Source organism: Gorilla gorilla, chromosome 1, assembly GCF_029281585.2.
Source record: "Gorilla gorilla gorilla isolate KB3781 chromosome 1, NHGRI_mGorGor1-v2.1_pri, whole genome shotgun sequence".
Lineage (NCBI taxonomy): Eukaryota > Metazoa > Chordata > Mammalia > Primates > Hominidae > Gorilla > Gorilla gorilla.
The window spans coordinates 173993705-174016343 of NC_073224.2; the positions used below are offsets into that span (position 1 = coordinate 173993705).

The following is a 22639-nucleotide window of genomic DNA, read 5'->3' on the forward strand; positions in this document are numbered from 1 at the left end:
ATCATTTCCACCTGGTAGCAGTGGGAGAGCACTGTATTTTATACTTGTTTTTCATTTGTTTGGTTTTGGTTGGGGGGGGGGGTTGTTTTGTTTGTTTTTCTTGTTCTGTCACCCAGGCTGAAGTGCAGTGGCATGATCTCGGCTCACTGCAAACTCCACCTCCAGAGTTCAAGCAATTCTCCCGCCTCAGCCTCCCAAGTAGCTGAAATTACAGGTGCCTGCCACCACACCTGGCTAATTTTTGCATTTTATTAGAGATGGGGTTTCACCATGTTGGTCAGGCTAGTCTTGAATGCCTGACTTCAAATGATCCCCCTGCCTCAACCTCCCAAAGTGCTGGGATTACAGGCATGAGCCACCATGCCTGGCCCTGTATTTTATACTTTTATATATTTTTTTCAGAGTCAGTTTCACTCTGTTGCCCAAGCTAGAGTGCAGTGATGCAATCAGGGCTCACTAAAGCCTGGAACTGCTGGGCTTAAGGATCTTCCCACCTCAGCCTCAAGAGTAGCTTGCACTACAAGCACTTGCCACTATGCCTGGCTAATTTATTATTTTTTTAATTTTTGTAGAGATGGGAGTCTCACTATATTAGTCTATTCTCACACTGCTGTTAGGAAATACCTGAGACTGGGTAATTTATAAAGGAAAGAGGTGTAATTGACTCACAATTTCGCATAGCTGAGGAGGCCTCGGGAAACTTACAATCATGGCAGAAGAGGAAGCAAACACGTCCTCCTTCACATGATTGCAGGAAGGAAAAGTGCAGAGCAGAGCAGGGAAAAGCCCCTCATAAAGTCATCAGATCTGTTGAGAACTCACCCACTATCATGAGAACAGCATGGGGGAACCTCCTCCATGATTCAATTACCTCCCACCAGGTCCCTCCCATGACACATGAAGATTAAGGGAACTATAATTCAAGATGAGATTTGGGTGGAGATACAGCCAAACCATATCACTCACCATGTTGCCCAGGCTTGTCTCAAACTTCTGGCCTCAAGCAATTTTCTCGCCTCAGCCTCCCAAGTGTTTGGAATTACAGGTGCAAACCACCATGCCTGGCTATACTGATATACTCTTAACACTTGTATCTATGCAAAATTAATCATTTGACATGCCAAATGACTATATACTCTCCTTACCCAGATTAAAGCTCCTTGATGGCATGGTGCATCATGTTTGCATTATCCAGCAATAAATATCTGTTGGTTGTAATCAATAAAAACCGAAAATACTAGCCACCCATCAGAGTTAACTCACTAAACGATGTCAATCTGGTGTTTATCCATTGACAAAGGACTAACATACACAAATGCAGCAATGCTGTAAGAAACCCAAAACAATTATCTTAGCTTTCAGATAACTAAGTACTTGGCAAGAGCATTTTTAGGGTTCACATAAAATACAAAATTCATTAATGTATTTTAAAGCTGAGACACATTTTTGAAAATCTGATATGCATAAAACGTTTTTAGAAACTTTTTTTCCTTTCTAAATGCTTCTGCCATGTTATTTTGCAGAAAGGCAGAGCATTCTGTGAACACTGGTATTGAATATTCATACTATAATACATAAGGTAAGGGTGGTAGAGCAGGTAATTATTAATCCCACTTGACAGAAAAGCTACCAGCATCAAATGAATGCATATGTGCTCCGTGGGCATTAGGGATTCAGCTGGCATTAAAACTCAAATCCCTTGAATCCCAAGCAAGCACTGTATTCATGAAGATAGCTCCTTCATAATATTAGACTCTGCAAAGCTTTATTCAGATGAAGCAGTTGCTTAATTTAATCTACAATTTCCATACAGGTTCCTAAAAGTCTTATTTTTATTAATTTAGACAGACCCAGAAACTTGGCATGATCCTTGTGAAACCCAAAAGTAGTTTACTTTATTTTTCAATGTTACTAAGCTGTGAGTTGATTTGAATAACCACTTTTCAATGGCAATTCATTTAAATAGAATCCCTGGACTTAAAGATATAACTTTTTCCTGCCTTTAAGTTGCCAAGTGACACAATAGCCTGATCAAAGATTATGTGAGAAGGAAAACTTTCTCAAAGGAGAAGCAATAACCTTTATTTTTGTTTTCATCCTTAAATATTCTTTGAAATGACCAAGAAATAAAGAGCAATTTGATTTAGATGTTGTAAAGTTGTCTGAATAAAGGCAACTTTCACTTCATTATATATTGGTTATATGAGCTTGTTATTATCTTTCTGCAGGAAGCGTAAAAGTGATATAAAGACCCGTGGGGTAGATGAGATCTTAAGGTACCACTTAGTCTGTCTCCTGTCTCCAGTCCCTCACTTACATGGTCCCATAAAGCAGAAACTCTTCCCCCTTTTATAAAATAAATCTGGAGCAATGTGTATGGTATTTGATAATATTTATTAATGGGATGCTCTTTACATATGCCAAAATACACCTGCGGCACTTAACTCAAGCTCTTTGATTTTTATACTTTAATGATAGAGTACTCTTACTTTCTGTACAGTAATCTTTATCTTTCTTTTCCCATGCTTCTCAACCATACTAATTAATATTTGTAAATGTTATATAATCATATAAAATCATATAAGTAGAGAAATCAGTGATATTGTTTTATCTCTTATTTACTGGTGAGGAAGTTGATGCTCCCAAAGTTAAAGAACTACTCCTTCTCCACTCAAAAAATAAATAAATAAATAAACAAATAAATAAACAGTTTGTAAGTGGTGGTGCCAGGCTACATGTCTAGATTCTGTCAACCTAGATCCCTAGGTGCTTTTCCACTGCGTCTCATGAATAAACTTTCTGATATAAACAAGTCACTAGGAGGTTAGATCCCACTAAGGAAAACAACTTCAGAGACGTTCTGGCACTTTGAAAAGACCATTAAATGTTTTTTACGTTAACTTAAAAAAAACAGTGCTTCATTGGTATCTATTAATAGTTTCACTAATGGAGAAAGTATCAAATTCAAGGAGGTAACTGGAATTTTAAAGAAAAAAGATTATTCTATGGTCAAAATCTGCAATTTGGAATGGTCTCTGTGATGAATGAGAGTGATTACACACCATAACACATAAGGATTTATTACTTTTTATTTTATTGTGGTAAGGATAATTAATATGTGCTTTATGATAAAGTCATATCCTATGAAACTAACTAATATCTAAGTGGTCTAAAAGAATGGATTTAAGATGCACCACATTTGCTCAATGAAAACTGATTTAATTAAACCATGTTATAAAGATCTTTAAGTAATTTACATTATGATACATATTGTATAAATTTTACACAAAATCATAAGCTCTCGATACATTAGTGAACTAAGGACTGCTTTTATTACCTGCCATTGGCCAGGGATTATACTAACCATCATACACACATTACTTCATTTAATCTTCATAAAGGCCTAATGAAATACAAGTAGAGTTTTTCTAATTTTTCTAATTTTTCTACTTTTTCTAAGATAGGTTGAATGGTTTGCCCAAAAACAGTGTATGGTAAAAGATGCAGTTAGAAACCAAATGCTGTGCTTTTTGCATGATATCACCTGGCATCCTAAAGTCTCTATGTCGTTTTGATAAATGAGCATGTGAAAGACACTGTTTTATGGGTGAACTCACACCTGGCTGAGCAGGCTGACAGGTAAAGACAACAGCCAGGGTTAATCCCATGAAACTGAAATTTGCATATGAATTTCAACAGTAGACTCTCAGGAAGAAGTCTTGGGCAGTTAGGACCTTAGCAAGAAAGACTTAGATCCCATAGTTTATTTGTCCAGTCTTCTCTGACCTCTCTTCTGGCCTAAAGAATCCTGATTGTGAGATAAAGAATTCCTGTATAAACTGCTGAGGGAATTACAGCAGAAATAAGCCACAGAAGCATGCTCAGATCCTCTATGCTGCAATAAATAGTCTCAGCTTATTAATTTTGTAGAGGATCAGAAAGGATGGAAGGAGACATTTTGAGATAAATAAGTTTGATGACACTGGAATTCTTCCAAGGCATTTGTTCACTGAATCCTATATTGGCTTTTAATATGCGGATCCTGAAATAGACAAGGCATCTTCTTATGTTTTGTTTTGTCTTGTTGCTTTTAAGCTTATTGGTACAAGTGGATGGAATGACTTCAAAGTGGTTCTCTTCCTATCTCTTTCACAGAGTGAAGATGATAAATGTTTTTTTTAAAAAAATGTATTGATGAGAGCAAAACAAGACAATAAAGTTTCTTATCGGGAATGTAAGCTATTCACACTGGGTCTTCTGATAATTAGTGCATTTTAGTATAATTTAGCTTGGTTCATTAGGATATGATTATTACATGACAGCAAATGAATGATACTTTGTTTCTTAGTATACTGAATTGTCACACTGTGGATATTATAAATGTACTTCTTTACTAACCCATACGCACATTGACTCTTTCAAATTGGCACAGTCCATACATACTGATGCTTTTCAAAAAATAAAAAAAAAACTAGTTCCTGCTTTACCAACCAACCCTGACAATAATATGAATGTTTGTGTATGTTTAGAGATTTAGTCAGATAATTAAACAGTAACATCTATTAAACAACTTATAATGCTTGAAGTACTGTTCTAAGTACTTTAATACATTATCTCAAGAAATAGGTAACTCACAGTCTAGGTAGATATTTTTAAATTAAATTAACATTTGCATATATCTGAATATAAAACTCTTTTCTCCGTTTTGCCAGTTAAAGAATTGAGGTCTAGGACAATTAAATTAGTTCTAGGATTGATCTAAAGTTTCAAGAGCAAATCAAGGTAAAATACCGATACCCAACCTAGCATTCTCAACTCCAGATGAACTCACATAAAACAAAGATTCACCATGAAAAATAAATTCCAGACAACGTCAAAATTATACAATGATAGAACCCCAAGTTCTACAGTATACTACATTAAGGCATTATATAGTGTTTCATATATATTATAAAATTTTTATAGATTTATTTTTTAAAAAAACTTCCCTTCTTGAGGAAGAAAATTTGAATCCTATAGACATCAACTCTTAGAAACCATTTTAAGAAATGAAAACCAATAATTTATCAGCAAGAAAAATCATGTTATGATAGATGCCTTTAACCCTCTACTATATTTTAATAGTTTTCTTTTTTAAACCGGTGCTACAAATGTATTCATAACTTGTATATTCATAATTCTTAAAAATTAAAATATTTGCAAAGTTTATTGATACATGACTTGTATAAACAATTTTATTTTACCAAAGAGATAAGGATAGCAAATAAAGACATTAAAAGATGTTCGGTATTACTAGTCATAATGGAAATGCAAATTAAAATCACAGTAAGTTACCACTACTTATCTGTTAGAATGACTAAAATTTAAAAAAAACTTGACAACACAAAATGCCCTCACACATACAGAATAATAAGAACTCTCATATATAGCTAGTAAGACTATAAAGTGGGACATCCATGATGGAAAACAGTTTGGCAGTGTTTTATAAAGTAAAGCATATAGTATAGGCCAGGCACGGTGGCTGATGCCTGTAATCACAGCATTTTGGGAGGTTGAGGCAGGCAGATTGCTTGAGCCCAGGAGGTCTAGACCAGCCTGGGCAAAATGGTGAAAACCTATCTCTACAAAAAATACAAAAATGAGCTGGGTGTGGTGGCACGTGCCTGTAGTCCCAGCTACTCAGGAGGCTGAGGCACAAGACTAGTTTGAACCCATGAGGCAGAGGTTGCAGTAAGCCAAGATCATGCCACTGCACTCCAGCCTGGGTGACAGAGCAAGATTCCATGTCAAAAAAATAAAAACAAATAACAACCAAAAAAGCATATACTTCACAATACAACCCATCAATGCCACTCTAAGATATTTACCCAAGAAAGATTAGAATATATGTTTACCCAGAAAACTATACATGAATGTTTATATCACCTTTATTCATAATAGCCAAAAGACTGGAAATCCAAATTTTGATCCAGTTGGTGAACAGATAAACAAGTTGTAGTACACCCAATACAAAGGAATACCACCTAATAATAAAAGGGAATAAATTACTAATAAATGCAAAAACACAGATGAATTGTAATAACAGCAAGCTTAATACATGGAAACTGTTTTAAAATAAATAATATTTTTCTTTTGATCCCAAAACTATTGCTCTCCATCTAAATGTGCTCTCTTCAACATAAAGAAAACATATATATGATTTTATACACAGAAAGAGACAAAGAGGTAAATAAGAGAAACCACTAACAATTAGTATATCTAGGTAAAAGGTGTTCATTGTACTGTTCTTTCAACTTTGAAATTTTAAATGTTCACTACCAGTGATGTCTCCCTGACCCACAGTTGCTTTCATCCTCCTCATTTATCCTGCTGCCATTCCTGGACATATTAAATGAAGATGATTTTAATATTATAAATTATCTGGAAATGTCTGTGACTTTATCAAGCACAACTAAACAGATTTCTTTTCTCCCTCTACTCATTTAACTCTTAAACTGGTGGTTTTCAAGTACTTGGAGATTATGGAATTTGTGTGAGAATCCTCCAAAATTCTCCAAGGATATAACCATCCATGTTGCTTTGTTCTGACCCAGAAGCAGGAAACAGATCATCACCACCCTCTTTTTCGAGGAATCTCCAAATGGTTCCTAGATCACTGATTTTCCAGAAAATACAGTTTGAAAGAAGCACTCTTTGAAGCTACACTATCCTCCATCCCCTGACTTCCAATCTGCATAGTTTGCAATAAAGCTGAGTTTTGAGAGGTATAGTTTGGAAGAGGAGGACAAGCCTTGGTCTGTCAAGGGAGCACATCATCTCATAGGCATTCTTTTTACAAAGGTCTTGAGAAGCAGTCATCCTCATTCTCCCTAAGTTCCAGGAAGAAGCAACCTGAGAAGTTGAGTTATTTTTCATTTCAACCTAAAGTACACAGTGGTATTCAAACATATTTATGTCAAACAAATTACTACCAGTGACGGAGGTCCCCAACCTCCTAGTTCAGGAAAGAAAAAATGAGACAGAACCAAGTGAACAGTTTCCCTCTCAGTGATGTCTTTTCTAGAGTACAAGGGTTATTAACTTGCAATTTCCTCACTCTGCAAGTCATAGACTTCTTACTTCCCAGTTCCCTGGGGAAATCCTATTAAAAGCTCAAATTGCTGTAGCTGCTGCTAGAGTTAATATTGTAAATGTTGCATCAGTGGAAAAATACAGATAATTAAGCATTCTAATGTACACTATGTAAACATTTTGAAGGCAAAATAACAAGTAGATTCCCCCATACAACACTTCTCCTCAGGCATTTGGTGAGAGATATGTAGAGCTTTCCTGAGCTGATGCACCAACCATGCTACTTGATGCATGAAGAATAACCAAATAAATAATTGTACAGTGCTACAGACAAATATTTACTTTACAGCACTACAGACTAGGTAGTATGATTTGTACATGGTGACTTAATTAAATAGGCTACCATGTAAAGCACTTAGGCTCTAGTGAGATATTATAATTAAATCTATATCTGCAATATCATAGAATACAATATAGGAAGCAAGCTGCAGTAGCTGTACTGACAGAAAGAGAGCACAGCTATTGAGAGATGATTGGAGAAGAATGCTTATAGAGTAAGTATCAACAAAGCTTCCTTTCCAGTTCCATCATATCAAGCTATAGGAAAAATGCTCATAGAATAAAGAGCAGGAAACAGAAACCATATTCATTCTTTATTTCTTCAACAAGTATTTGTTAAATGACTGCCTTTCTTTATGCTCTGAGGATACTGAAAACACATGACCCACAGTTGCTTTCATCCTCCTCATTTATCCTGCTGCCATTCCTGGACATATTAGATGAAGATGATTTTAATATTATAAATTATCTGGAAATGTCTGTGACTTTATCAAGCACAACTAAACAGATTTCTTTTCTCATGAGAATCACTGCCCTCATGAAATTTAGCAGGGATGGCAGATGATGAAAGGATAAGACAATATAACAAACAAGCATGTCTATAATGTATTTTCAGGTAATAATAAGTACCAAAAAGACAAGGAAGTAAAAGGCGAAAGGGTGCTATTTTAGATAGGGAGGTCAGCAAAGGCCTCTCCAGATAGTGATGCCTGGAGATAGTAGAATCCTGAATGGACATAAGAGGAAACCGTGTTAACATCCAGGTACTTTTCTTCCAGGCAGAAGAAAACCAAGTGCAAAGGCCAGAAGTGAATACAGGCTTAGTTTGCTGAACAACAGAAAGCAGGCTCACAGGGCTGGAGAACAGGAGAGGAGGTTGGAAGCAGCCTGGGGCCAGATAATGTAGGGCCTGAAAACCATGGTAAGCGTTTGAGATTTTTTTCTAAGAAATCGCTTAAATGCTTCTAGCATAATGTTGCAAGTGCATTGACAGTGATGTTAGAGAAGGAAGCACTATAAACATCCAAGGAGAAAAACTGAGAGATAACAAAACAGAAAGGAATGGAAAGAGAACGCAAGTGGGATTTAGCAAAATGGGTTTAGCCTTTAGCAGAAAGGCAGCTGGCAAGCTTGCTGGGCCACCTTCCGGCATGTGTCCTGGGGGTTGTCACCATTACTTTGCAAAGCCCTTTTTACTGTAAGTATTTTAAAAATCCAATATATTGAAGACTTGAGGACACTAAAAGGCCAGGAAAACACTATTTATAGATGTACTGATAAAATGCTTGCTCTGATTAAAGCAACAGACTCAGGCTATGAGGCATAGATTTCTACTGCCATTTGATTCAGATTGTGGACTAAGATAATACCTGCTTTTCTTTTTTAACCCACTAGGAGTCTGCACTTAAAGTAAAACACAAAGCACCTCTAGTAAATTAGGACTGAGCTAATAGGGTTTTCCTCAGATACACACATCCTCCTATGCACCTTTGCTGATTGTTTGATGCATGTGGGGGTATTGTACCAGCTCGTACTATCTACAGCATCATGGTGTAAGTGATAAATGCAAGAGACACCAAGTTCACATGCTTTCCTCCCAGTTTCCATAAACCATAATTTGTTAAGTCATAAAACATGTCATATGCATAGTTTTCAATGTTACGGGATATACAAAATAAGTAGAAGTCATCTCTCAAATGCACATTGTCCCTTTTCCAGTTACCTTTACGCTCCTTGTCCTCTAATCCATTCTCTACCTGACCTGCAAAGTACCTTTCCAAAATAAAAATAATACATGGCAATCCCCTTCTCATAACCTGTCATGGCTCCCCACCGAGAATGGATGGGCTAAAACTCCAACTCTTGTTCATGATATTGGAAGCCCTAGCAAATGGCTCCAATCTGCTGGCACAGTCTTTCTTCCTAGCTTTCCCACCTTGCATCCTTAGGCTGAAACCCCAGTGAACTATGTGTACTTTCACTCGTGCTCAGAGTCAAATCCCAACTCAGCTGTTTATTTTCTGTGTAAACTTGAACAAATTACTTGTCCTATCTGACCTTTATTCCTTTTCCTATAAAATGAAAATAATATAATAGTATATAACTCAGGGGGTTTTATATGCTTAAATGAGTAAATACATTTATAATTAATATCCAACACATTATATAAGTGCTGAATATATTAGAGCTATTACTGTTATTATTTGTTAACAGGATTTCCTAATTATTGCTCCCTTGGCCAAAAAATACCTTTCCTGCCCACTTTTCTCCTAGAAAACTCCTATTCATTTGTCTCAACCCCACACAAATGTCATCTCTTCTCTAATCTTCCCTTAACACATTGACTCACTCTCTAGTGGTAGTTATTTCTTCTGTGCCCTCATGACAAGTTGAACAACATGCTTCAGTAGCATTATTCCCACACCACTGGTTAATTATTATTGCATAAGTTTGTCTTCCAACTAGTATAGGAGTTCTTTGAAGACAAGGGCTCTTTCTCATTTTGTGTCTCCTAAGCCCAGATCAGAGCCTGGTGCATAGTAGGCTCTTAACAACTGTTTTGTTCAAACAAATGTTGAATCAATAAACATGTAAAGACAGACATCTCTCAAAAAATTTCCAATATTACCAGGATAGAATTCAAGGCAATTGATCAATATTACTAGCACAGATTCAGTAGAGTTAGCTAACAAACTAGGACTAAGTTGTATAATACAGCAAGCATGTCGGCAGTCCTAAGGTCAATCATATGCCATATTCACTGTTTTTTTTCCTATTCTCCACTTAATCCAGTGTTGTCTTGCCAAATATAAGTCCCTTTAGAGTACTAACTATGGCTTTTAAAACTTTTGTATTCAAATATTAGATACACAAGTAAAGACTTCATGAACCTTTGTTAAAACGAGAAAAGATTTCCAAGATATAGGTAAAACTAAACGAGAAAAAGGAATACAAGCCTCTTTTCTCCTACTAACTTCTAATTACAAAAATATTGTTTCCTGTGTGCAAGCATGGACAGAGAGATAGAGGGTAGTGCTCACCAATACAAGAAGAGAGCTCCAAAAAGGAGCAGCAATGCAGCAGGGTGGGGGGTGGGAGTGGGTCAGGGGGGTGCAGTGGGCCCAGGATATATTCAAGACCATTGCAGTAGCTTTCTTCAGAGAGCATCAAGCTGCTAATGATGAAAGAGAACTGATGACTGAAGTTGGGATATCAACAAAGAAGGGAAGGTTATAAAAGCTGGACACTGTGTGACAAGTACCAGGCAAGCACAGGCAGGCCATACAGGCCAAGTAGGATAACACTGTGCTTCAGAAGTTGTCATCCCTGATGTGGGATTGGGGATAAATACTATGCTGACCTGAGAACTCTGGCAGTAATTTTCCAATTCAGTAATTCTGAAGGTTCCATTGACACTTTGCAACTTATTACATGTTTCATATCTATATTTTCTCATATCATCTAACAAAGAGTGTGGTATCCACTTTTGGGTTTCAAAATTCAAAGAAAAATTTTGAAATTTGAGATAGTGATTCAGAGTCAAAATAATGATGAGTGGAGTATAAACACCTATAAGAAGCTAAAGCAATTCAAAATACTTTTGATATCTGCAGCAGGTAATATTGAAAGGATCATGAATTTGGAGTATACTTATATTCCAAATGAAACTTAAATGAGATAACATATGCAGACATTCTAGTAAAAAACTTAAAATATAGTAGGTGTTGGAATACATGTGGGTTGAATCAGATTTTTTTTCTCTTCTTGCTCACAGCAGTGCTCAATTACATATGTTGAGTGAATGAAAAAGAAAACGCTGGCACCAGTTAATAATGATCTTCAGATTCATGCAGGCTCTTACGCATCTTTTTTATTAATAATATCCACTGAGGGGAAAAAAGATTATATATAATATATAAATAATATAGATAAATCATAACAAATAATTTTCTAGTACCTGGACTATAAAGTAGTAAGATTGTATACTAAGTGAGATTTTAGAATTATTTTCTCTAGAGTCTTAAAAGTAGGGCAGATTCCCATATGTTAAAGATGGAGTAATTGTGGTCCTGCCCAAGGGTAAAAGGAAGCAATGAGATAATCATCCAAATTCCTTCCAGATTTAGGATTTTGTAAATACTCTGATTAGTGATAACACATTGAATATCCACATTTCCCCCAGATATTTTTAAATAGCCCAGAGTCAGAATTTCATAAATATTTCTTAAATCTTCTGCCATTAGTCCACAGTTCATAATTTGGGTTTTTAAAGCCAGAACTACACATCCATCTGACTGAAATATGAAATCTACAAATAAAAACTGTTTAGTGGGTTTGCATATAAACTGCATCCTCTGCATTGTTTAGCTTCATCATGAAAATTACTTTAATTTCAATGCTGGAATCAAAACAATCCAATCTTCTTAAAAGAAGCCTACTGTCTACTGTAAAGTAATAACATGTTTTTAGAGACTTCTAAGTGCATATCTTGGAATTTCTAACTTAAGTGCATGGTTTGGAAAAATACCAATCGTTGATCGTGAAAGGCTGGTTACATTTCACTATGACAAAGAGGCAAAAATAAAGTACTTATGCTCTTATTTCCTCATATAACCATTTTATCTATGTAAAAAAGCACATGAAATTTTTTGGAAACTCAAGAAAGAAAAGTTTATTATTCTCACGAGTCTTAGAGACAGGAGGTAGAGCAGACCATACAGAGCCATCTATATTCATTGGAAAGACATTAGGGTGCTCAAGAGACAAAAAGGCGAAGCAAGGGGAAAGCATGAAGCATTAGGCTAGAGACTTTATTGGGGTTCCCCGGGAAAGGCAAAATTTTTAAGATTTGAAAAAGTCATACAAATATGTAAGATACATGTCTATTTTCTAGAAAGAGATTTTCATTGCATGTTGTATGAAAATAAATTTGAAAAATGTTAAGCATGTATTCAGATAAAACAATAGAAATAAACATAAATAAAGACTTAGTCATGAGCTGAAAACAAACTGTGAAACTGTTTTACTAAGAAACATCAGAAGGGGAATGTGTGAGTTGAAAGAAAAAAGGGTGAAAATGAATCATAGTCATAACTAAAGTTATTTCACAAGTTTAATGATTAATGAATTATTTTAATCTATATTATAGAGCATTGTATCAAAATCCCATTTTTTTGGCAATTGTAAAATTTTGTTTTAACTCAACTAAACGAATATCATCTTATTAGCGTAGGTAACTTCAGATACCATTTAATTGTTCCTTTTGCTGCCAGAAAATTTGTATAATGCATGAGTAAAACTAGCTCTTTAATCATTTTAAAATTGGGGTTCTTTGGAAAAGTAAAAAACTCCAGTATTTATAGCTCTATGTTCTTAGCACATCAAAAATCTATTATAAGAAAAAGAAAGGTCACACTATTGTGTTCAGAACCAAAACTCTACATTAAGAAAAATATTACCAAGGGTTTAAGAAGACTTATCGTTATCTAAAAATTAGCTATCTAAAATTAAATATCCTTTTGGTTAAAATAGCGATTTAATATTAACTCAAGAAAAAATGTGTATCTATTAATTGTGTATTTTCTGTATATATTATTTTCATAACTAATTAAGCATATATTTATATATCTTCCCTATTCAGTTATACTACTCAGCAAACTATAAGAAAATACATACATGTTAGGGGTGGGATAAAGCACAAAAGAGAGGACTTCTTCAAGTCAGTACATCCTTATACATAAACCTTCCCTTTATATGAATGTTACCATCATTAGTAGGCTTTGAAAGACTCACCACGTGTATTCTGCAAATAAGAGATTACAATTAAACAACATGATGTAATACATCAAGAAGATGACCAAAGAAATTCTGCAATAAAGCCATTATATGAACAGTCCATTGTCAGAAAGCAAGAATAAGCACATCATATATGCCAGGCAAAGTATGTGTTGGCTAAGCATGTGGTATCTATCAAAGACAAGCTATATCTTTCTAGGCATAACTTTAATTTGCCAATGCACTATACAGTAGATTAAGCAGACAAACATTTTAGATAAGTAGAAAATAATTCAAGTGAATATTAATTTTTAAAAATCAGATCTCCTCAATTTATAATGTTGATTGGCAATCCAGCATGTAGTCACAAAATCACTGTGTTAGAATTGCCTTTAAAATGTACATGCTCCCTTTATTGCTATGGTCCCTGCTAGAAAAAACTAAGGTACAGCTACTCAATTTTTAAAGGTACCTTAATCTGAAAGAAAATATAGCCTCCAAAAAAATCTGAAGTGGCCTGGCTTTTACAGTAAAAGTGATTTAATTTCATTGTGTTTTTTCCTTACATTTCATCATTATACTGTTTAAGGACGTTGCCCTACTATATTTACATACCTTGTAAACATGTATATTAAAGGTGGCAGGTTCAGTGCAAGTTTTACAGAGGGTTCTTGAATTTATTTGCTGGGTATTTAAAAAATAGCTATAAATTTTAAGGTCCTTTTTTTTAAAAAAAGAAGCTCTTAAAGATAACAGCATTTTGGAATCATAAATTAAAGTAACTGACCACGCAATTTCAGAAATGGGAACTTAGTTTTCCCTTTCCTTAAGTAGTGTAAAGATAAGTCAATAAATCAAAAACTCACTGGTTTATACGCTATAAACACGATGATACAATACATTAAGTTAGACTTTATACATTATCTTAAAAATAAGTTAGAACTAAGATTAAAACACTTATTCATGTCCCAAAATTATTTTTTTAAAATCACTAACAATCACAAAACAAAAAAGTCACCTACCACCTCAACAGATATGAAACAAAAAACTGACTTTAAAAATTCATTTATTACTCGACTTACCTAGAATTAACTATGTATTTTGATAAGCAGTAATTTTAAAGACTCTACAGTTAAAAGCATATTTTATCTGGAAAAAGCTAGTAGCACAATGACAATTTAGCACACAGTGCATTTATGTATTCTTCATCTGACCTGGTCTCCATTCATTTCACACTTGTGGTATGTTTTAGGAACAAAACTCAAATGTTCCATTTTCTACACTGCTAGATCACTGGTGCTAATGCGAGAATCTGAAAAGCACTGTAGATACCTCCAAGTCTTATCTTACCATGTATGAGCCACAGTGAAGCGACGACGCTGCCGAATGCTTTTATTCACCAGCAACTTTCTGAAAAAGCATGGTGAGTTCCTTGGTGAACTGCGTGGAGAAATTTTAGGAGATGTAGGTCTGTTTCCTGGTAATCTCGGAAGCTCAAGTTCTAAATGCATTTGCTCCTTGAAAGTCTTTATGCAAACCTCAGGTTCAGAAGCAGTAAGTTCCTTTGAAGAATCTTTTGCTGTCATGTCTTGTAAGGAGTGCTAGCTTTCACCATCCAAAACAAAAATCTCAAACATAGCAGAGACACTGCTGCAGGTCAGAAGACTGATAAGTCTGCAAACTATTTCCAGTTTAATTTACGAAGCTGTGACTCCAATGTATGAGCGTCTTAGAGCAAGAGCAGCATACTCGAAGAATAGCAAGTCAGGCTGTCACAAGGAGCTTTATCAGGCTGGCTTTGCCTCTGAAAATGCGCCAAAGTGCTTCCAATGTCAGTAGCCTCCTTGTGGATGAGGTTTGTCTGCAAGCTACACACTGACACTCACTGAATTCATTCAGCTGAATATATCAACTCATGAAATATTCATAAGGGCTTTTGATAAATCCTTTACATGCATTTTTTTAAAAAAATCTTATCAAACAAGCTGCATTCACTAATGGATAGTAAGCAAAACCTAGTCACTTGTTTTGTTTGCACAAAGAGCAGACCCAGAATCCGTCCAGCATGTGTAATGTTTAAAGTCTTCATTCAGAATTATCTTGCTCTGTAATGCACACAACAGTAACTCCACCTACCAAATGCTATTGGCCCAGGATTATTTAAACAATTGCACTCTGTTTCCCCCTTAACAACACCCTTCATCGCTTTAGATTTCCACAAAATTTGTGAGGCTAACTGTCTTCATCACAGTAAAAACTGATTAAATCCAGGATTGTCAAAAAAAGCTAGCTAAAATAGCCTTCTGAATTCCATTTTTGAATGAAAGAGCTGATTTGCTGAAGTTTTTTTTTTTCCTCCCTTCTCCAGAAGATCCAAAACAGCATCAATATAAAAAATGTCAGCGAACAGGAAAACATTGGATTTGGTTCATTCCCCCAAGGAATTTAATGCCCAATCTTTATTACAATAAACATTACCCTCATTCTTCTGTTTAAGCTCATTGTTCATGGGTTGCCAACAGCAGCCACTCTATGCTAGATGCACAGCCACTTTGACAGCAAAGCTCACAAAACTGGAATGAAGGTAACAACCAGGAAAAATGAATACTCTCAGTTAAAGCACAGAGTCCAAAGTCAAGCACTATGCATGTGTTTGTGTGTGTGCAGGTAGGTGTACAAGATACTGTATGCTTGTGTGTGGGCATATACATTTGAGAGTGGGTGTATTCTTTGTTCACAAAGAATGCAAGTGAGACTTATGGGCAGGCGAGTCCAAAAAATGCCTCAAGTCCAAAAGTAGGTCACTGTAACCTAACATGTAGATATATATTGGAATACAGCTTCTATACTTTAAAAGGCACATGCGGAAGTAGAAACAATATAGTGGTGCTTGAAGTTTCTGGATGTTATGAAAAGTCTATACCGGCAATGATTGTCACAAGGGCCAGCCTGATCTCAAATAAGTTTGACAAAGCAGAACTAGGGCTCATCAGCAAGATCAGCAAGAGTGACAGAAAAGAAATGATTCTCGGTAAGACTTCAGTGAAAAAGGGAGACATTTAATTCTCCCACTAAGATGTGAAGTCTTCTACGCTTATAAAATCATTTGGGCTGAGCGTGGTGGCTCATGCCTGTAATCCCAACACTTTGGGAGGCTGAGGCAGGCGGATCAGTTGAGGCCAGGAGTTTGAGACTAGTCTGGCCAACATGGGGAAACCTCATCTCTCCTTAAAAAAATACAAAAATTACCCGGGCTCGATGGCACACACCTGTAATCCCAGCTACTCAGGAGGATGAGGCATGAGAATCACTTGAACCAAGCAGGCGGAGGTTGCAGTGAGCCAAGATCACGCCACTGCACTCCAGCCTTGGTGACAGTGTGTCTTTGTCTCAAAAAAAAAAAATAATTCATCTGTGTCAGATATTCAGGCTAAAATGTGCTAAATATCTAAAGGACTAAATAAGAGCAGACTAACTCCTACATGTAGGAGCAAGTAAGACCCATACCAGCCCTTGGGAAAGTGGTTCAAACATAATAGGAAGGGTTTAAATTACTGGTTTACGGTACTACTCTGGAAAGCAGAACATTTCAATAATTAACTAAAATATATTATGAACAAAAGCACAGTTATAGAATTTTAGATTTGCACTGAATCCTAGTAATCACCTTGTTCAGCTTCTCATTCCAAAGACAAGGTAACAGAGCTAGAGAATTTAAGCAACTTACCTAAAGTCATATTAGCTGCTGATGTTAGAGCTAAAACTAAAACCCAGGTTTTTTGATTCCCAGTGGAATGTTTAATTCAATTACAAAATTGTAATTTTGTTCAAGTAGGCTCTAATGCATTTTTTAATATCTAAAGATATTTTAACTGCCCTATTTGAGAAGACAAACTATTAGTAATGTCACAGGAGAAAATATGGCTATAAGCTACCTATTATTTGCTGAATTATGAAAACAAAGCTGGGACTTTCCTCCAGAAATAATATGATTTAAAACTGGGACATGAAAATATGTGATTTTGCCATTATTCATAGTGATGTATTGGCAAAAAAAAAAAAACAGCAATTTGAAGTTACAAAAGATACTTCTCATATTTACTTTTCAAAACTGCCAAAATATAGTAAGCATTTTAGGAATTTCTTTCTAAAAATATTACAGCAAATTTCACAACCCAGATATAGCTATATGTGAACTGGAGTTTAGATAAAGAAATGTTGACATAAACTTACCTAAAGCAGTACAATAGCGCAATTATAATTACTTTCCAATTATTATTGCCAAATTATGTGCCATCACGTGGCATTCCACATTACTTTTTTCACTTTACCTACTATGACAGCCAAGGTCCCAAGTAAAGAAATTTTGAGAATCATTCTAAGATGTGATGTTCACAAAAATATGTAAAGTCACAAAAATATGTAAAAGAAATGATTCTCGGTAAGACTTCAGTGAAAAAGGGAGACATTTAATTCTCCCACTAAGATGTGAAGTCTTCTACACTTATAAAATCATTTGGGCTGAGCGTCGTGGCTCATGCCTGTAATCCCAACACTTTGGGAGGCTGAGGCAGGCGGATCAGTTGAGGCCTACTCTACTCTAGAAAAGTTTTTCTAGAGTAGTTTTTCTACTCTAGAAAAAAGACAGGAATACCAAAGACAGCCGATTGAAATATAAAATTTAAAAGATAATTGGACTCTTTGAAAGTCTGAATTACTTATTTCTGAAAAAAAAAATGTTTAAGGCAAGAGGAGGAAAGTTTGTTTTTAGAGCCAAACTGCCAAAAAAAAAAAAAAAATGAGACACTTTGCCAAATATTGAAATCAAAGATGAGCCTACAAGGTAGGAAATAGGCAATGCTATCTAAGAAAAAGTAAACATAAGCACAGTAAAAACAAATCCTATGCTATATTTCAGCAAAGTATACTATTTGAGAGAGACAGCCAGGAGAACAGGAGAAAAAGCAAATAGAATCTATTTGCCCTGTCAGGTGCCTAGGAAGGAACTAATGAATAAAATGAAAACCTTCTGGTTCATGTATAACCCTTAGCCCTTGGCACCTCAGAAGGAGAAATAAGTAATTCCCAATTAATTTATCAATGTACAGATACTTGAGAATTATTTGAGAAATCCAATTAAAGGTATGTCTCAGGTTTATTTTTTATAACTCAATTGCATTTTATTTTATTTTATTTTATTTTTTAGACAGTGTCTCGCTGTGTCACCCAGGCTGGAGTGCAGTGGCTCTGTCTAGGCTCACTGCAACCTCTGCCTCCGGGTTCAAGCGATCCTACCTCCTGAGTAGCTGAGATTACAGGCGCCCGCCACCGTGCCTGGCTAATTTTTTGTATTCCTAGGAGAGACAGGTTTCACGACGTTGGCCAGGCTGGTCTCAAACTCCTGGCCTCATGTAATCTGCCTGCCTCAGCCTCCCAAAGTACTGAGATTACAGGTGCAAGCCACCGTGCCCAGCCTGTCTCAGTTTTAAATAATGAAATTTCTGATATTCACATCCTGTCAAAGCAATAAGAATCAATAATTTATCATAATAAAATATCATTAAAGGATTTGAATAGAGGTATATAGTCAATAACAATTAAATAATGCATTACTTATTATAAATATTGTGGAAAAATGGAAACATTTTGATTTTCATTGAATTGAAAAGGTCAACCAATTACAGCCAAAAATATTATAAATTTATAGTGACACTATGATAACTTTGGTTTAAAATGTTTTTAAAATTCAACATCTTTGTAATACAATTATTTTGGATGAAAATAATTACATACTTTTTATATTCAATATCCTTCACACTTTAAAAGTTGACCTGGAATAAATTTTCTACGAGTAACTACTTTTCAACTATTATAAAACAAAAGTATTTTAAATGGACAAAACTGCAGTTTGTATACAATAATATTATACCTAGCACAACATGGCACTCAAAATAACATGGTTCCCACTTACTGTAAATACAAAGCTGGATATTTGAGAAGACAATGAATTAAGAAGCTTTTTTTAAAAAGACAATCCAGAAGCTTTTAAAAAAAAATCTTTAAAAGAGGAACAGATTTAAGACTATCGATATTAATAAAATTGAATTATTATTGATCATGTCTTTATTTATTTCACTAGCTGGTTCCTTTTTTCTAAAACAACACACAACCGTTAGACTCTATTCAAGTGAAGCTATACAAGATCCCTTCCTTCAGTCAAAGACAAGGTAACAGAGCACCAATGAACTAACATACCTCTTCCAGCAGTGTATGCTGTTATACAACAGTATATAACAGTAAATATACTGTTATATATAACTACAGCAACCCCCGAATTGCAACTTCTCCCAATTTTTATATTTTGTTTTTAACAATGAAGCTAGAGAATTATTCTAACATGATTGAAAAGAAGATAATATTCAACTGAATAAAAATGGTTATCTAGTTCTCTTAGAAAATTAACTGGCAACTCTTTAAAAGAATTATAGAGATGTAACTTACATTTTTTGCATTCCTACTGAGTGCCATATATGGCAGTAAGCATTTCTAATATATTACTTTATTTGATCCTCATAAATATATCAGACAAATACTGTTGAAATTCCCTGTTTGAAATATAAAATCCTTTCAGGCTGGGCTGAGTCTTGTTCAATACTGTATTTCTGGAATTTGGGATAGACTATGGCACAGAGTAGACAGTCAATAAATATTTGTAGACCAAATGTACATTATTTGTAAATTATTATACCCATTTTCAGATAAGAATATCAAGACGCAAGTCCAGGTACGGTGGCTCACACCTGTAATTCCAGCACTTTGGGAGGCCAATGCAGGCGGATCACCTGACGTGGGGGGTTCAGGACCAGCCTGGCCAACATGGTGAAACCCCGCCTCTACTAAAAAATACAAAAATTAGCTGGGCGTGGCAGCGCATGCCTGTAATCCCAGCTACTTGGGAGGCTGAGGCAGGAGAATTGCTGGAACCCAGGAGGTGGAGGTTGTGGTGAGCAGAGATTGTGCCATTGCACTCCAGCCCAGGCAGACAACAGTGAGACTCCATCTCAAAAAAAAAAAAAAAATCAAGAAATAAAATTGCATAGCTTTTAAGCAGTTGATCCAATACTCAAAACCAGGTCTTTCCACTCTAATTGTAGTGTCCATTTTGTTATACCTCACCAATGCTATCCAAGCTTTTTATAACAGAGGATACCTTATGGGACAGAAGACGGAATTCATGCTCCCAGGGTGATCCAGTCATATTGCTAGAAGTTCATCTTCACATATACTTAACATCCTTGAGTCTGAAGTTATCTAGCATGATATCTCTGTAAGATGATGTGAATACCTCACTTTTATCCATATGATGCTATTTAATTACTCATCTTTAGTAAAATAGTGCTTCAGAAAGATCAGTTTTAGCCCATACTACCTGATAGAGTCACCTGAATCCTAGGTGGGAGGCTTGTATCCTAGATGCTTGAGCATGGTTTCATGTTTCTTAGAGATGGTCCCATTCAAGAAAGAATTGCTTACTCAAAGCCCTCCAATGACACCTCATCACCTAGAGTAAAAGCAAAGTCTACACAGTGGCCTTGAGGTCCCTACATGAGGTTTCCCCATCTCCAACTGCAGTACTTCTCTTATTTCGTCTTCTTCAACTCTCCCCCTAGTTCTTCTTCAGCCACACTGGCCTCCTTTTTGTTCACAGAAAATGTTGTTCAAGTTTCCTTTTTCCCAGTATATCTGCATGGTTTGTTCCCTCATCTCCTTCAGCATTTGCCCAAATATCGCTTGCTTCATGAAGTCGCCCATAATCACCCTGTTTAAACCTACCGACCTCCCCTATTCTGCTTCATTTTTCTCCATAGTACTTGTCAGCATATAATATTAATTACTTGTTTATCATAGTCAATATTACTTAACGACTTTGTTATCATCTGTTTACTCCTCCTGAAATTTAAGTTTCATAAGGAACAGAGCTTTGTTTGTTCAATCCTGTAATCTCAGCTCCCCAAACACTGTTTGCTACATAGTAGGTATTTAAACAAATATTCATTGAATGAATAAATAACTGATCGCCTTGGTGCAGAATAAGACAAAGGAGGAGGGATCAAACAAAAGGGAATAAGCTATTTCTCTCAAATTAGAGTAAGATCTATATTGGCATTAAGCAGTAGCATTTTCAAAATGTTGTATATTTATTATTTTATGCAGTTTTCACTGTCAGAAGTGTTATTTCTCTATCATCTTTGTCAAGCATGTCATGTCTCATCCATTAAGGCTAAATTCAAAGGCAAACTCTTCAGTAAATTTTTTCTCAACTTCCATAAGAAGAGTCAGCTGTTTCATCCATCTGTACTCCACCAGCATTGGCTGTCTCCCTCAGAATGTTTTGTGATATGTTATGGTACTTTTTTTCATTTGTCTCCTGGCCTAATCTATGAGCTCTCCAAGGACATAAACTATCGTATTCACCTTTGTATCTTCAGAGGCTGACATTGTGTGTTCCGATTGATTAATATTTAGCAGTTAAATATATGAAAGAAAAATAAATTTGGCACCTCAAATCATGCCCTGCTATTAGCCCTGCATTTTTCTTACTGTCTTGAAAGTGATTACAGCCAATATCCTTTTTATACTTGAGCTTACAGAGGATTCCAAATGGAAACTTCTTAAATCACAGCAGTTTATCTATGTTTACCATTTTAGCTAACATTTCTTTGTTCTTTTAATAATAATAATTATTATTATTCACATTCCTGCCGCAGTGCAAAAGCAGAATACCAGTGTGTTGCAATGTCTATTCATTAGGTGGCAGACTGGTAGGAGAAACTTGCCAGGCTTTCTCCTCACAGTGCTTTCTGGTTTTGGCAGAGTAATTAGGTGCTTCTTTCACGAGGCACATTCTGAGAAGGCAGATTACATAGAATAAAAATACTAAGGGAGTTCCTCTCTTTCTTCCCTAGGTCATCATTAAATCAAGATATATTAGCAAGGATGAGTCAGATACCTAAATGGAAGGGGAAGCTGTTCCTATGGTAGATGTTGTAAAAACCACACTAAAAGAGGGTACTCCAGTTCCCAAAGATAATATTAACCTGTCAGCAAATTGTCTAAAAGGGTGATTTCAAATGAATAAAATATTAGGGACATAGCTGTTAGAAACAAAGTTATATTTGGGAAAACCTCTTTCTCTAAAATAAGCTTTTATCTTTTTATTATTTCCTACTTTGTCAGTAGTCTTGCCTGAAATAGATAAGAAAAAAATAACAGTATTAATCTACACTGTAAAATTTTAAATGTAAATAATTGCCTATATAAGTCTAGTTAACTGTGATACTACAGAGATCATAGAGTATAGCACACATTAATATTAAATCAAATCCACTCCACTGCTCTTAAAAAAAGAACAATATGCAGAGATCCATTATGTGTTTAAGCGGACATTCGCAAG

General features: G+C 35.5%; 1 protein-coding gene across 2 annotated transcripts in view; it reads right to left on the minus strand.

The window, feature by feature from the left end:
- PDE4B (phosphodiesterase 4B) overlaps positions 1-22639 on the minus strand; it is a 582824-nt gene that overhangs the window by 368102 nt on the left and 192083 nt on the right. Inside the window, exon 1 of one of the 2 annotated variants that reach the window (XM_004025928.5) lies at positions 14536-15247. The exons of the other annotated variant lie outside the window; for it this stretch is intronic. Within the exon in view, the coding sequence (XP_004025977.4) occupies positions 14536-14771 (236 nt within the window). The 5' untranslated portion in view covers positions 14772-15247. Of the gene's footprint in view, positions 1-14535; positions 15248-22639 lie in introns of those variants that run through there. 2 annotated transcript variants of the gene reach the window in all.